We start from the raw sequence: 13864 nt of genomic DNA, 5'->3' as shown, positions 1-13864 counted from the left end.
GTGGTTTTGGTGTGTGTTTTTTAAAGAGTTTTAAATTTACATTTCCCCAAGCAGGAGGAAGGGAATGTACCACACCCTCAGCAAGCAAGGAAGGAATTTAGTTTTGTTTTTTTTTTTAATTCTATAGTGTTCTTTAAAATCCACATAGCATAGCGTAACATTCCATGTAATTCTGTTGTTCCATAAGGGATTGGCTAACTATATTAAGGATACAAAGGGAAGGGGGAGATGACAAAGTTATTGCTATTTTATTTTCAAGTAACAGAAAAATCAATCGAGCTATAAGAAGCACCAGTTGGGAATGTACTGCACATTAACTCTATAATAGCCTTAGACAGAAATCAGATGATCTTCACACTGAAACTCTGAAGGACACATATCTTTGGGGCACTGAGTAGCATTAGAAACTGCATCCAAGCCATGGCTGTGGCTCTGCCTCTAACTGCATGAACTGAATGGCGTCCCTTTCCGGGGACTCAAATTCCTTCTAAATTAAGGTAGAACAAGATAGTCTTGAAGGCCCTTTCATCCTTATGATTTAATACTGACAAGCTCTTCAGCTTCTATTCAGGCCAAACACCACCAAAGTGTATGGGTACAATGGATCCAAGTAGCCGCACTCATGGACAGTGACAAAATCACACAGCTTTGGGGTAGGATCAAGTATCATATTGGCCTAGAATGTATTGATGCTGCCAAGGTGCCGGGGGGGAGGGGGTGGGCAGGGGTGGAGATACCACGGATGTGTGAAATGACTTGCCTAATATCCCAGAGACCCCAGAATCCCAGGCATTCTTATTCTGAATAGAGACTTTTAATCGATTTCTTGTCTCTTCCTATGTCCTCATGTTACCATAGTTCTACAAGTCTGTGCTGCCAGGGAGGGTTGGCAAATCATCCCAACTCAGAAGTATAGACTTACAAAATGGCATAATCAAGCTTCATTAACATTGTATATAAAGCAAAGTAATAGATTGAGTAAAAGCATGAGAGATTCTCTTGGGAGTAAAATGTGCATGCTTTAGGAGAAGTTTGGGCTTGTGTTATTTGTTAATTTTCTGCAATAACATCAATATATATCATTTGGGGGAGGTTCATAATGAAATACTTGGTTATAGCACAGGAACTAATGTTAGAAAGCAGGATGACCTCCTTGAACTTTCAAAGCCAAACCAAGTAAGGTTTTGGGTCATTCCCATCCACAAATCTGTAGGTGTTGGGCAAAGTGGTGGTGACTCAAAGAAGGAAAAGAATGGATAATAAACAGTGTCATGTGTACATTTTTCCAGATCTAAGAACAGAGAGGGACAAAGAAAAGTAGGAGAGATGGATTTGGGATTAAGCAAATGGTTTCAGTGCAAAGTCCTTTGGAAATCACATCTCTGATGGGCCTGGCTCAATGAGACACTCCAGCAAGTGCCAAGTCCTCAAGATAGTAGATTCTAGTGATATTTAATGCTTGTAGCAGTCCCCATGAGGAAGTAGGGCTCTGTTTCACATCACAGTTGAGAGAGAGAGTCAATGAGATTTTATGACTTTTTTGGGATCACTGAGACCACAGGTTGTGTGCAGAGTCATAGCCAAGTTTCTCTCCACTACATGACGCTGCTTTGAGACCAGAAGCTCTCTCTTTGAGAGGGGGTCAGCCAGGACTAAGGCAGCAGTTAACTGGCCTCCAACCAACTTTCATGAGCCTGGCCTTACTAAACTAGGTCTGAAGAAAAACTGAATCAACCATTTACAGACTTATTATCTTCTTTCTAAAGGAAAATCATAATGTCTTGCCAAAACAAATGTAATAACTTGGCCTTTTCTTTCAATTACCTCTGCTTTCTTGGAAATGTGTATCTGTGGATAAAACCTCTGAGTTAACCCAGGAAATTAACCAGATGTTTAAGAAGACCCTGTAATTCCTGTGGGCCAGCAAAGAAAGAACACCCCTTGGCCAGATTATATTATGAGAATGGAGTACTAAGGAGAAAGGGGGAGCAGAAAATTAAACTTGAAGGCCCAGGATTTAAATAGGCATAGCAGATAGAAATGTTAGCTCAGTTTTGGAGGATTGGGTGGCACTGGAAGCAGGTTTTGGAAATCCAGGCACAAGCTGTGTCCTTGAAAAGATAGTCTCATATATTTCCAGAGCGCTTCATTTTCTTTTCTTGAGTCTATATTCTACCCCCATTTTCCTATTCCACATCCTCATTACACTCCTATTTCTTCAACAGCTACCTTTAGGACCTACTGTGCATGCTAAATCCAGGGGGCATTCAGAGGGCCCACCATCTCAACAAATTTCCCATTACAACTCTCAGCCATCTTCTGTGGTATGCAACAATTTCCTTTGGGGAGTGTTGGCATGTAATTTTCTTAGGTTCAGTCCTCCCTAGCACAGCCCAGAAACACTGGTCAATATTTACAATGGCTGGTGTAGGTGGTTCTTATGTCTTAGGAGTTGGGGATCCCTTGTTTAGGAAGTAATAGGCCAACGATCAGTAAATGTGCAGTGATGTGAGTTTGGGGAAGGGGTGGAAGCAAAAAGAAAAGGTAGTGGGGGTTTGAGCTTTCATCTTCTGCTCAATCTGTATAGAATCAGTTTCACCACACTCACCCCTTTGTTTCCCATAGAAATGGAAAGGACAATGGGAGGAAAGTGGCATTAAGCTTAAGAATATGGCTTAGGATTCAATCAAGGACTGTGGACTTGAGTCTTAGCCCTCTCATTTACTATCTCTGCACTCTCATTTACTATCTCTGCAACCTCAGAAAAGGTTCTTAAATGAGCCTCAGATTCATGTGAAAATTGAACAAAGTGAAGTATTTGCTTCTTTGGGATGATATGATCATTAAGTGAATCTTTATGTGTGAAATGCTTTCCACAGTCCCCCAGTCTTCCAATATGATTACTGCTTTTGCTCCCCTACAAGATTTAGTCAAGGGTAGAATGTAGGGGGCAGGGGGGAGAGGTAGTAGTAAGAGGCTATAGAAATTTAGTATTTTTATATTATAAATTATACATCATTGTTTTAATTTAGAAATCCTTTTAGATTCATCTTTTTACCAAAAGAAAAGTTAGAGAACACTAAAGTTTGAGATCATTAAGTTTGAGAACTGGCATGTCTCAAGCTCCTCCTCTCCACTTTCCTCCTCTCTTTCCCACATCCCTATGCAGGCACTTTCTCTAGAACTGTGCAGAGCTGGCACATTTATTAGGCCACCATCACAACCCTTCAGAGAAAAAGTAAGACCTAAATGAAATAGTCATGCTCATTTCATATCTTGATGCTCCCTGTGTCCCATTACCTCTCAGGGTCTCTATCAAAATCAAGGGCTGCAAATCTTTGAAGAGAGAACTCTATTAGCATATTTTCCAAAGAACAAAATGTACCTATTCCTGCTGTCAGGGTGGCTGTTTGTAGGAGTCTCTGGTTTAAAATGCCCTCATTATTATGCATGGGTGTGCATATAAACAAAAATTCTCCGTAGGGGAAAAGAATTTTCAACTTTCAGAAAGAGGCTCTTTTCTCAATTCCTCCACCATCACTGCCAACACATACCCTCTAAAAACCTCTCCAACTTCACTGATTCTTTCTTTCCTCTCCTTTGAAAAAGTCCAGACTTACTATATAACTACATATATGTTAAAATCACCAACTAGAGAAAATAAAATTGAGTAATCTTCTTACAAGTAGCAGAATCTCAAACATTTGATGGTTAACAAACTTGGCTGCTTTAGTCAATTGGATGATTCATACAATTATGGGGACTGGTTAGAACTCGAATGGAATTGGTTGGGCTGGCATAGTCAAACTTCTCAAGACATGTCCGCCCTCAGCCTTGGCAAGGCACTGTTTGGGTCCATACAGCTGGACTCCATTTCATTTATCATCACATTTAATATTTTCTTCCTTTTGATGTTACCTGATTATAAAAATGAGAAATCAGTTTTAGTGCTAGTCTCATGTTTCCCTGCATTCATATTTTTATTCAGGTCTAAAAGTCAAGGTTTTGGGGAAAGTGGGAAGATCACCTAAAGCTGATAATCTAGGCTCTGATGTCTGATTGACTGGAGTTCGATCCCAGCTTTGACCACGAGTAGCTAGGTAATCTTGTGCAATTTTACTAGATCTTTCTGCACCTCAGTTCCATGTAAAATGGGTACAAAAATACCAATTTGCCAAGGTTTTGTACAGATGCAATTAGACAGGTTTTGGCACATATTGCACATTCCGTACATGTTAAACACTTTATCATTTATTAATATATCTACAAATACATTAATATTATTTTATATATTGATGAAATATTAATATAATTAGTTGATGGTATAATTAGTAGGGGTTCTAATTTCATACATTCTCGAATTCCCAATAAATACGTGAAAATTATCTTGATGCTAGAAAACTACATCCTAGGAAATCTTTTTGTAAACTTAGATGAAGAGGGGCACTTTTCTACCCACAGCTCCCCTAGTTTACTCAAGCTCCATGTCTCCTCTTTACTAACCCCGTGTTGGCATGTAGCCCCATCCTAAGCACACAGTACACCCTGATAGATATTTTGCAAATCAGGCAAGTAGCACACAGGAGCTTTAAACTAAGGACCTTTATATCATTTCAACAAATTCTAAATTCTAAATCTCCATAGAAACACCTTTATGAGGAATATAAGGTAAGAAATCTTTCTGCAATTTATATGGATTTAACAATTTTAAGGTCAAATTACTGTAAAATGTCATGTAGGAAGGGAAGGCCTTAAGTCTCGATCTAGGTTTCAGGCAGGGAACCTGAAAACCTCACAAAGCCACACATAACACTATTAGCTCAAGGAAATGTTTCTCACTATAACAGGAAAAGGGAAAGTTCGAATAGAAGTCTAGACAGGCTGTGCTGAAAGAACAATCAGATGAAAGAGCAATTAGAACCGGACGTCTAGTGCCTGTAATCCCAGCACTTTGGGAGGCCGAGGCGGGTGGATCTCCTGAGGCCAGGAGTTTGAGGCCAGCCTGGCCAATCTGGTGAAACCCCGTCTCTACTAAAAATACAAAAATTAGTTGGGCGTGGTGGCAGGCACCTGTAATCCCAGCTATCAGGAGGCTGAGGCAGGAGAATCACTTGAACCCAGGAGGTGGAGGTTGCAGTGAGCCACTGCACTCCAGCCTGGCTGACAGAACGAGACTCTGTCTCATAAAAAAAAAAAAAAAAATTAGAGATTGTTAGCACGAGGATGATTACACTGCAAGAACCAAATAGTTTAGTTTTTTTTTTTTTAAGGCAAATGTTGTAATTTCAATTACTAAAAAAATTCATGCTCTTTTAAAAAAGATGAATTTGTAACGTTGCACAGTACTCAAACCACATTAGATACTTCTAGCAGTTAACAAAGATGAAAACAATGACATTTTACAAAATAAAAAGCAGAATCAAATACAGAAAAATATGGCTTAACATCAACCAAAAACCAATTGATTAATACTTATCAAGATTCTCACCAGATACCCAAATACTGAAGGATTACAGCTATTGCATCATTAAGATATATTAAAATAAATGTAACAAGCTTAAAATCTAATAAACTGGGGAGCAAATACATATACTCGGCATAACTGTAATTTAATTTCTTAAAATTCTGCAACTTCCAAATAAACAACAGCAGCAGAAACAAAAGCTCCCATAAATGGGTCACAGTAAAGACCAATTGCCTCCACTTAAACAATACTAGCACAATCCTGTGGGCTACATCATTGAAAGAAGTAGATAATCCATGCACAATATTGAGAAAATTGATTACATATGTGTGTATGTTATATCTCATACAGTATACATTACATCCTCAGCATCAAAAATTTAAAAAGGCCACTCACATAAGTTACCTTTTGGAAGAAATAATGATCTTTTCTAAAGAAATAATAATTGGTGATTTGTTGATGCTTTATGTTTGGAATACTCCCATTTAAGGGTGTGCTGAAAACAATGCAACAATTTTCTATTAATCCAGTTCTGATCTTCATACTCTTAGCAGTTTTAGAAGAGTTGAGAACAGTGACCTGCTTTTTCAACCATTATATTCCTGAGACATGACTAATTTGAGGCTGAGCAAATTGCACATAATGGGATTCAAGTTCATGGTTTTCAGTCTGCACTCTCTTTTCAGGCTACATGGTCTCCTTCCTCTCCCTGCTTCCACCACCCCCCAAAACTGCCTTTTCAGGAGTTAAATTCACCAAACATGAAATCAAAGGAAAATGATTTTTAAGTTTTCTGCAGGCTTATTTTTAAGGAGGATAAAGTTATATTTTTAAAAATATTTTTTTCCTTCAGGCACTACAGCATTTTTAAATAATTTCTAAATATTTAGAATGTATTTAGATGTATTTAGAATACTAGATGTATCAGATGTATGGTTTCATAGTGGCTCAAAGTTTTTACAAAAGCATGATATAAATCAGTGAATTTATAAATACCCCAAGTTCTACTATGTAAGATATTGCTTTCAGAGCCTTTTTGCAAAATCCCATTAAAGGTTTAGCTTATAGACACTGGTGCCAAAAAAAAAAAAAAAAAAAAAAAAAAAAGCAAGCAAAAAAATGTGGTTTTCTTTGGTAAGAAGGACATTGAAATAGGAGAATATTTAAGCTGGCTAAACCAATGTCAAACCCTGGAGGCTATTTGCTTTTATAGTGAATGTTTAAATTTTCTCCATCAAATCTAGAAGGCTACAACCAAACAACAGTTTAAATGTCATGTACAATTCTCTAAGTACTGAAAGAGTTACACAATTTTAGAACTGAAAGGGACCTTAAACTCTTTCGTCTACCAATGAGGAACCTGAAGCCTGCTAGTTAACTCACTTGCCTGGTCACTTTTGGGGTTCATGGATTGTCATTGTTGTTTGGTGGGGTGGTTGTTTCTGTGCTGTATATTTGTGTGTGTGGTGTACGTGGTCCTTACACCCTTACAAACAAGAGTTTTGACATTTATATTCTCCTCTTCCTAAGTTGCTCTTCCTAAGTTTACTTTTATCAGCAAAGAGTGATCAAAAAGAAAAATATATTCTGGCCAGTTTAAAGGGGACATTTCTTTTTCTCACTTGGCCTACTGCAGACATATTAGAGAGACATTTCACACCCAGGACAACTGACTTCTTAAGTAGCAGTAACAATGAGCAGCGGAGGAGTTCTCTTCTCACTGGAGAGAGCAGAGGAGGTTTCTGAACTTTACCTTGACTTTCCAGCCTACAAACTGTTCCTTCAACTACTGTTTCCGCTTGCCCACTTTGTTGCTATTCTTTCCTTAGTTTCCTCTGTTTTCCAGCTTACGGAAGTTTGGTGGGAAAATTTTTCACTTACATTTTGTTGATATTTATTTCCCATATTTGGGTGGTCCCACCTAAATTTTTAGATTTGTTTAAGAGCAAAAACAATTACTCTTTAAGTGAAAGAGGAAAGGCTAAGTCACTGTTGAACATGGGCTAACTGATCTGAACTGGAGACACAGCCTTTGCAACTGAGGAAGGAGAGAAGGTAAGCAGCAAACTTACACAGTTTCCTCCAAGAAGTGTTATACATAGATATTTTTCAAATAAATTGGAATAAAGCAGTTTATTAATTAAGGAGAATCTAGTTACAGTTAGCACCTGCCACGGACTTTTTGAGGTTGTTGTCATTAACCACATTCTTCAGGAAAAATAATCTTTGGCACCACTTACTCCAGACAAACCCTATTTGGAACAGACAAGTGTTCTGACCCTATAGTCACTCCAATGTCCACCAGCCACTCACGGGTGCCCTTAGGGCTTCTCCTTGGTGGTTGGATCCCAGAAATCCTACTAGTTCCAGAAGTGCCCTAGGAAGCCTACATCATGGATAATGGGCTCTGCAAAGCTAGGAGATCAGCCTAGAAAAAGAAAAAGAAACACACCAACAAACACCAGGAAACTATGTGTAATGGTTTGCTGCTTGTGCAAAAACCTCAAAGAGGATGAAGGTCAGACAGGGATAATAGGCCAATTTAATTCTGAAAGCACAAGGTGCAAGAAATTTTAATTATGGTCTGCCACTGAAATCACACAAGATCCAATGGCATCTAACTGCAACTGCTCATCAAGGGAGACAAGAGGTGTAATTGTAACCGCTGCATAATCACTGTGAGGGCACAGGGAAGGCTGTCTTCAGCTCCCAGCAGAGAAGGTATTAAGAGCCTCGAAAAATCCAATACGGGGAAACGAGATTGCATGTAGCCAAACAGGAGCTCTTAACACAAAAGCCAACGTGTGTGTGTGTGTGTGTGTGTGTGTGTGTGTGTGTGTGTTGAGGGTAGGGTTCCAGAAAGAAAAATATGAAGCTGTTTGGCCCACAATGGGGATACGAGATTGTTTGAAAACTCTGCACCCCCTTCTGCTTTGTGGATAAATGCACACAGAGAAAAGAGCATTGTCTCCTTTAGGTATTTCTCTCATTGATGAAGCTTCACCCACTCTCCTTTGTTTAAGACAATTGGCTTGGATGTTACCGTGATTTATAGTACCAAACTCCCTATTATTTGTTCCCATCAAACCCAAGTCTGGAGACAAAACGCCACGCACACGACTCAGGTGCCCAAGCCTGTGCAGCTCTGGCAGCGACGCTGCCCGCGCCCCCGGGCGTTTCCCCCCGCACCTCATATCGCGTGGGCGCCCGCAAAGGCAAGCGCGGAGAAAGCCCCTCCGTGGACTCTCCACTCCGCAAAGTTTAACAAAGCCGTGAAGTAAAGAAGCCGACCCTCCTGTCCGCGCACGCTGCAAAGTTGGCATTGAAGTTCGTGCCGGGATGTCCCAAATCTTGAGGGGGCGCGGGGGGCGCGAGTGTGCAGAGAGGCGGGAGGATGGATGGAGATGGGGAGACAGCGAGGGGAAGGGAATTTTTCAGAGCAGACGGTCCGTGAGGCGGTTTTCTTCACCCGGAAGCCTGTTTGACTCAGAGAGGTCCGGGAGGTGCACGCCAGGGAAGGTCTCCCGGAGCGGGCGCTGTCGCCGGGGGACCCGGGAGCTGTCACCTGCGGGGGGCTGTGGTGGGAGCGGGGGGCGCTCTCCTAAGCGCCAAGAGAGGACGGGGGATCCACAGTCACCGGCTCTCGGGGCTCTAGGAAGTGGGGGAAGGGATATTCGCGAGTGGGCAAGAGGCCAAAAGCAACAGCTTTCGGATACGCTTTTCCCCTCCGACCTCTCCAACTTCCCGCAGCGTTTGTCAAGGACTCCCTCCCACTCCACCCCATCCTATCCAACCGCCCGGCCCACAGTTCGGACCTGTACACCGCAGAGCGTGGGGTGGAGTGCGGCGGGAAAGCAGGGCGCGAAGGTCGGGACCCCAAAATGCAAACCCTCAGCGTCTAGCAAAGACGACCAAATGCATTTACAACCATGCAAGTATCTCAGCCTTGTAACAGAGCTCCGGATTTGCGCCGGGCGCAGTTCCCCGACTCTTCTGTTGTTCCTAATAAAGTCGATTACGTTGCCCTCCCGGAGCTGATTGGAAGGGACTGGAGAGGAAAAGGGGGGGAACGCGGGAAAAAGCGGGGGGGGGGGGGGGCGGCGAGCAATCAACTTTGTAACCCAGCGCTTCCTCGCGCGATCCGTCGCCATGCTTAAGATTCCCACCCCCGCCGCCCCCCTCCTGCCTTTCAAGTGGATACTGAAACTAGGCCAAAACTTTTTCCCCTCCTTTTCTCTTAGCCACTAGACTGGATTGTGCCCCACGGAGCCCCATGGAGCTCTGCTTTCTTAAGCACAATAGCCGGACTAATTAGATCATAGAAGCAAGGCAGTGATACTGTAACAAGTAGCCCAAGAGGCAAAGAGGGAAGGGGCCCGAAAAGACAGAAAGGGGGAAAAGTTTGCAGCTCTCCGCACTTACCAATCAAGCCTCCCACCAGAAAGGCGATGATTTGGAACACGAGCAGAATCCCACCAACAATGCACAGCTTCTTGGTGCTCATGTTTTCTATAATTGCCCCAGCCATTTTTGCGCCCCCCCTTTTTCTTTTCTCCTTGAAATAAATGTTTTAGGGTGAGCTTTTTGCTACCTCCTCTCACACACTCCCTCCTCCCTCGCCTCCTTTCTGGGCGCTGCAAAACTTCAGAGGTGCTGGAGCGCGGCGAGGATGGGACCGGGACGGAAGGCGCCCGCACGGATTCCCCCGGCGCAGCCGGCTCGGGCTCCCCCAATGCCCGGAGCTGTGATTGTGGCCGCTCCGCCGCCTGTGGACGCTTAAAGGAGCAGGGAAGCGGATCACATGACGCCGCCTCCCTCCCTTTCTTCCTCCCTCCCTCTCGCGCTGCCTCCCTCCCTCCCTCCCTCTCTTCCTCTACCCCTTGCCCACCATTCGGGGCTCAGCGCTCTGGCGGGTGCTGGCGCCCGGCTCCCGAGCCTGGCCTGCAACCTGTCCCTCCAGGGACTGGTGCCATTTGGGGGTTGCTGTTGGTGTGAAGCGGGTTCCCCCTGCCCAGCTTCTCACAGGTTTCCTTTTCTGGTTTCCGAAGTGCGAGATTTAAATCACCGGTGGACCGCCTTGCAGACCTTTAACTTACGCGTTGACTTTAGGAAACGGTCCCCACCCCACCCCCAACTGCTAGAACTCTCTTTGGGAAAGAGGAGGAGAATTTTTTTAAAGGGCCCAATAGATGCCTCAGTCAAAACACAGAGATGCGAAATAAAGTCTCAGATCGAATTCTTTCTACCAGGTTCCCAGCCTCGTTATTGGGCACAGAACCAGCTAAATTCCCCACGGCGCCCCTTGAGGAACCTGGCGCTCCAGCCCAATCAGACCACTGTTCGTTACTCCAGCGCATGTGCTTCCACAGCCTTAATCCTGGTTATTGCCTTAAAGAGAACATGTTCTACTCCATCAGTTTTAAACCTGATCCAAAACCAATTAGTCTAAAAAAAAATCTAATTTTCCACACCACCTCCATGCAGTATCTCTGGGAACTGAGTCCCTACAATCCTGTGTTTACATTTTTACTTCCTATTGTAAGGATTTATGTACAGGTTTGTCTCCACCACTGAGCTGTAAACTCCTGGGGAATAGGGACCAAGTTTTTTTTGTTGTTGTTCTTTGTACCCCCCATGGTGCCTAACAAAATGCTAGCTCTAGGAGGTGCCCCATAATCTTTTGTGGAATGAATAAGTGAATGTGAAAGCAAGCCCACAGTTTGTATTTCAAAAGTCTAAAGAGATCTTAGGTGGTTTAGAGGGTACACATACTAAGTTACAATGTTTGTTGTCTCTTTGTGAGAAATCATATATTTATAGTTATACTTAACTTCCATAAAAAGAAGGGCAGGACTCCTGATAGAGATTTCCTGCTCTATCAAGTCTAAATTTCTGGACCTGGTTTTTCCATGTTTCATAAACTGGCCACTTGGTCAATACAACTCACCTTACTCAATAGACCCTTGGTTTGGTAAATACCCCACCCTGCTCCCCATACTCGCAGTTTCTACCACCACCATTCACACACCTGGTTTCTTGTCCCTCCCATCCTTACACACCCTCTTCATGCCAAGAGACTATTTTTCCCAGTCTTCTCTCCTCCTCTACTCTGTTCCTGAATTTTCATTGCCCTTATAGAAGATGTCATGCAGGTTACACTTAATAGAGGCATTCATTTCTAGTCTCCAAGTGGAACAGACACTTGTCAAGGACAAGCACCAAACTTTATGCATACAAAACTCCATCTCTTCAACATCTAATAGTTCTTAACAGTTCTGAGGATATACAATCATGTGTCGCTAAGGATGTTTCAGTCAACAACCACATACCGTGTATGTGACAATAGTCCTATAAGGTTATAATACCATATTCTTGCAATACCTTTTCTATAGATATGTTTAGATACACAGAATACTTACTATTGCATTACAGTTGTCTATAGTCTTCAGTACAGTAACATGCCAGACAGGTTTGTAGTTGAGGAGCAATTGGCTACACGGTATAGTCTAGGTCTGTAGTAGGTTATACTACATAGGTTTATGTAAATGCCTTCTATGACATTTGCACAATGACAAATCACCTAACAACACATTTTCAGAAGGTATTCCCATCATTAAGCAATGCATGACTGTGGTTGCTGTTTATCTATTCTCTCATTCAACTCTTTATCCAAGTCACTTATTGAGCCTTTAACATGTTCCAGGCTTTCTTTCTTAAGCACTCGAGGATACCAAGATGTCAAGGTACTTGCACCTGCCCTAAAGGAACCCCATTCTAATTGTTATTCACTGAATAGTAATTAATTACCTCTGCTTTGGCGAACACCAGGTACTATCAGAAAGGATGAAATAGACAGAATTGTTGTCCTTCCAATGTCCTTCAGTTCAAAGTACTCAGCATGCCAAGGTGCCATACCTTGGGGTATCATGTTCTGAGCCCAACACTCCTAAAGGCCCATTTATCTCTCCTAAAAGTCATTTGTTTTCCCATGAATATCCTTCTTCTCCTATTGAGATAGTATATATGCTCCAAGTTCTATTAACAACTGCTTCCTTGAGTAGTTATGGATGCCCACATACATTTGCTATATGTGAACAAAAATTTGTCTTTTGCCTTGCCAATCTGTCTTTTGTCAGTTTAGTCCACAGACCCCCAAGTACTATCCATAAGAGGGTAGAGAAAAAATGGTGTTTTGTTTGTTTGTTTTTGAGACAGAGTCTTTTTCTGTCACCTAGTCTGCAGTGCAGTGGCACGATATCGGCTCACTGCAACCTCTGCCTCCTGAGCTCAAGCAATTCTCCTGCCTCAGCCTCCTGAGTAGCTGGGATTACAGGTGCCAACCACCACATCTAGCTAATTTTTGTATTTTTAGTAGAGATAGGGTTTTGCCATGTTGGCCAGGCTGGTCTTGAACTCCTGACCTCAGGTGATCCACCCACCTCTGCTCCCAAAGTGCTGGGATTACAGGTGTGAGCCACCACGCCTGGCCCCCGTCCACTTCAAATATAAACTGAAAAAATGTCTGATCCACCAAAAATGTCTGGAGTGGTAGAACTGATTTATTCAGATTAGTGAACTCCTTGACTTAGTTTTTAATGAGCTGCTACAATACACTCCACCCCCTCTGCTCCGAAATGCATCTCTGCAGAGTAACTAGCATAACACCTTAGGTTTCAGTTTTCTCATCTGGAAATGAGATGCTGGTTCTCCACCAAGATGATCCCCTGCTTTAAAAGAGCACTTATTAAATACTTATTTTAATTAAAAAGGGATATTTCTAATTGCTAATCAGTACTTCTGTCATGAGATTACCAGTAATGCCCAACTGAGTGGGAGTAGACACCTGTAGTATTCATCACCATGGGTTGCTTTAAAAAACATAATTTCTATCACATCTTTTTAAACATTAAAAGCAACTGTGAATCTTTATTTCCCAAGTGGACAACACAGGTGAATAGAAAAGAGCATGACAGTTAGAGTCAGCTGGATCTAGGTTGGACCCCAGATCCCAGCTCTGCCCCTTATTTCGAATCAACAGGTCATTACATAGTTACTTACCAACTCTGAGGCTTCACAGACCAACTCTGATGCTTCTGTAAAAGCTTCACTCTTTACAGAAGAGTTTTCTCTTCCGTAAAATGGGAATAATAGCACTACTTCATGGTATTCTTGTAAGAAATGAATATTTATTATTATTATATTTAGGAAACTTTAAGGCAAATCAATAATTTTGTGTTTAAAAACTAGTAAAACTGATGACTGATTAGTTATTGCTCAGCTCTAAAATTTTTATCATATTGTGATTACTCTTTAAGCGTATGTTAGGAGAAGTCTAGGTGGTTAACTTTACTTGACAAGTGTGTTAATAAGGCAACATCGGCCGGGCGCGGTGGCTCAAGC

General features: G+C 42.2%; 1 protein-coding gene across 2 annotated transcripts in view; it reads right to left on the bottom strand.

Moving 5' to 3' along the window:
* Positions 1-10276, bottom strand: part of WLS (Wnt ligand secretion mediator) — a 134680-nt gene extending 124404 nt beyond the window's left edge. Inside the window, exon 1 of one of the 2 annotated variants that reach the window (XM_023209713.2) lies at positions 9887-10276. In XM_023209713.2, coding sequence (XP_023065481.1) covers positions 9887-9992 — 106 coding nt within the window. In that variant the 5' untranslated portion in view covers positions 9993-10276. The remainder of the gene's footprint in view (positions 1-9886) is intronic. The other variant, XM_023209705.1, reaches the window with a different exon arrangement.
* Between the last annotated feature and the right edge of the window lie 3588 nt (positions 10277-13864).

The sequence above is a fragment of the Piliocolobus tephrosceles genome, chromosome 1 (assembly GCF_002776525.5).
Source record: "Piliocolobus tephrosceles isolate RC106 chromosome 1, ASM277652v3, whole genome shotgun sequence".
NCBI classification, from domain to species: Eukaryota; Metazoa; Chordata; class Mammalia; order Primates; family Cercopithecidae; genus Piliocolobus; species Piliocolobus tephrosceles.
The sequence above is the reverse complement of the archived record's forward strand: the minus strand, read 5'-3'. Positions and strand labels throughout refer to the sequence as shown.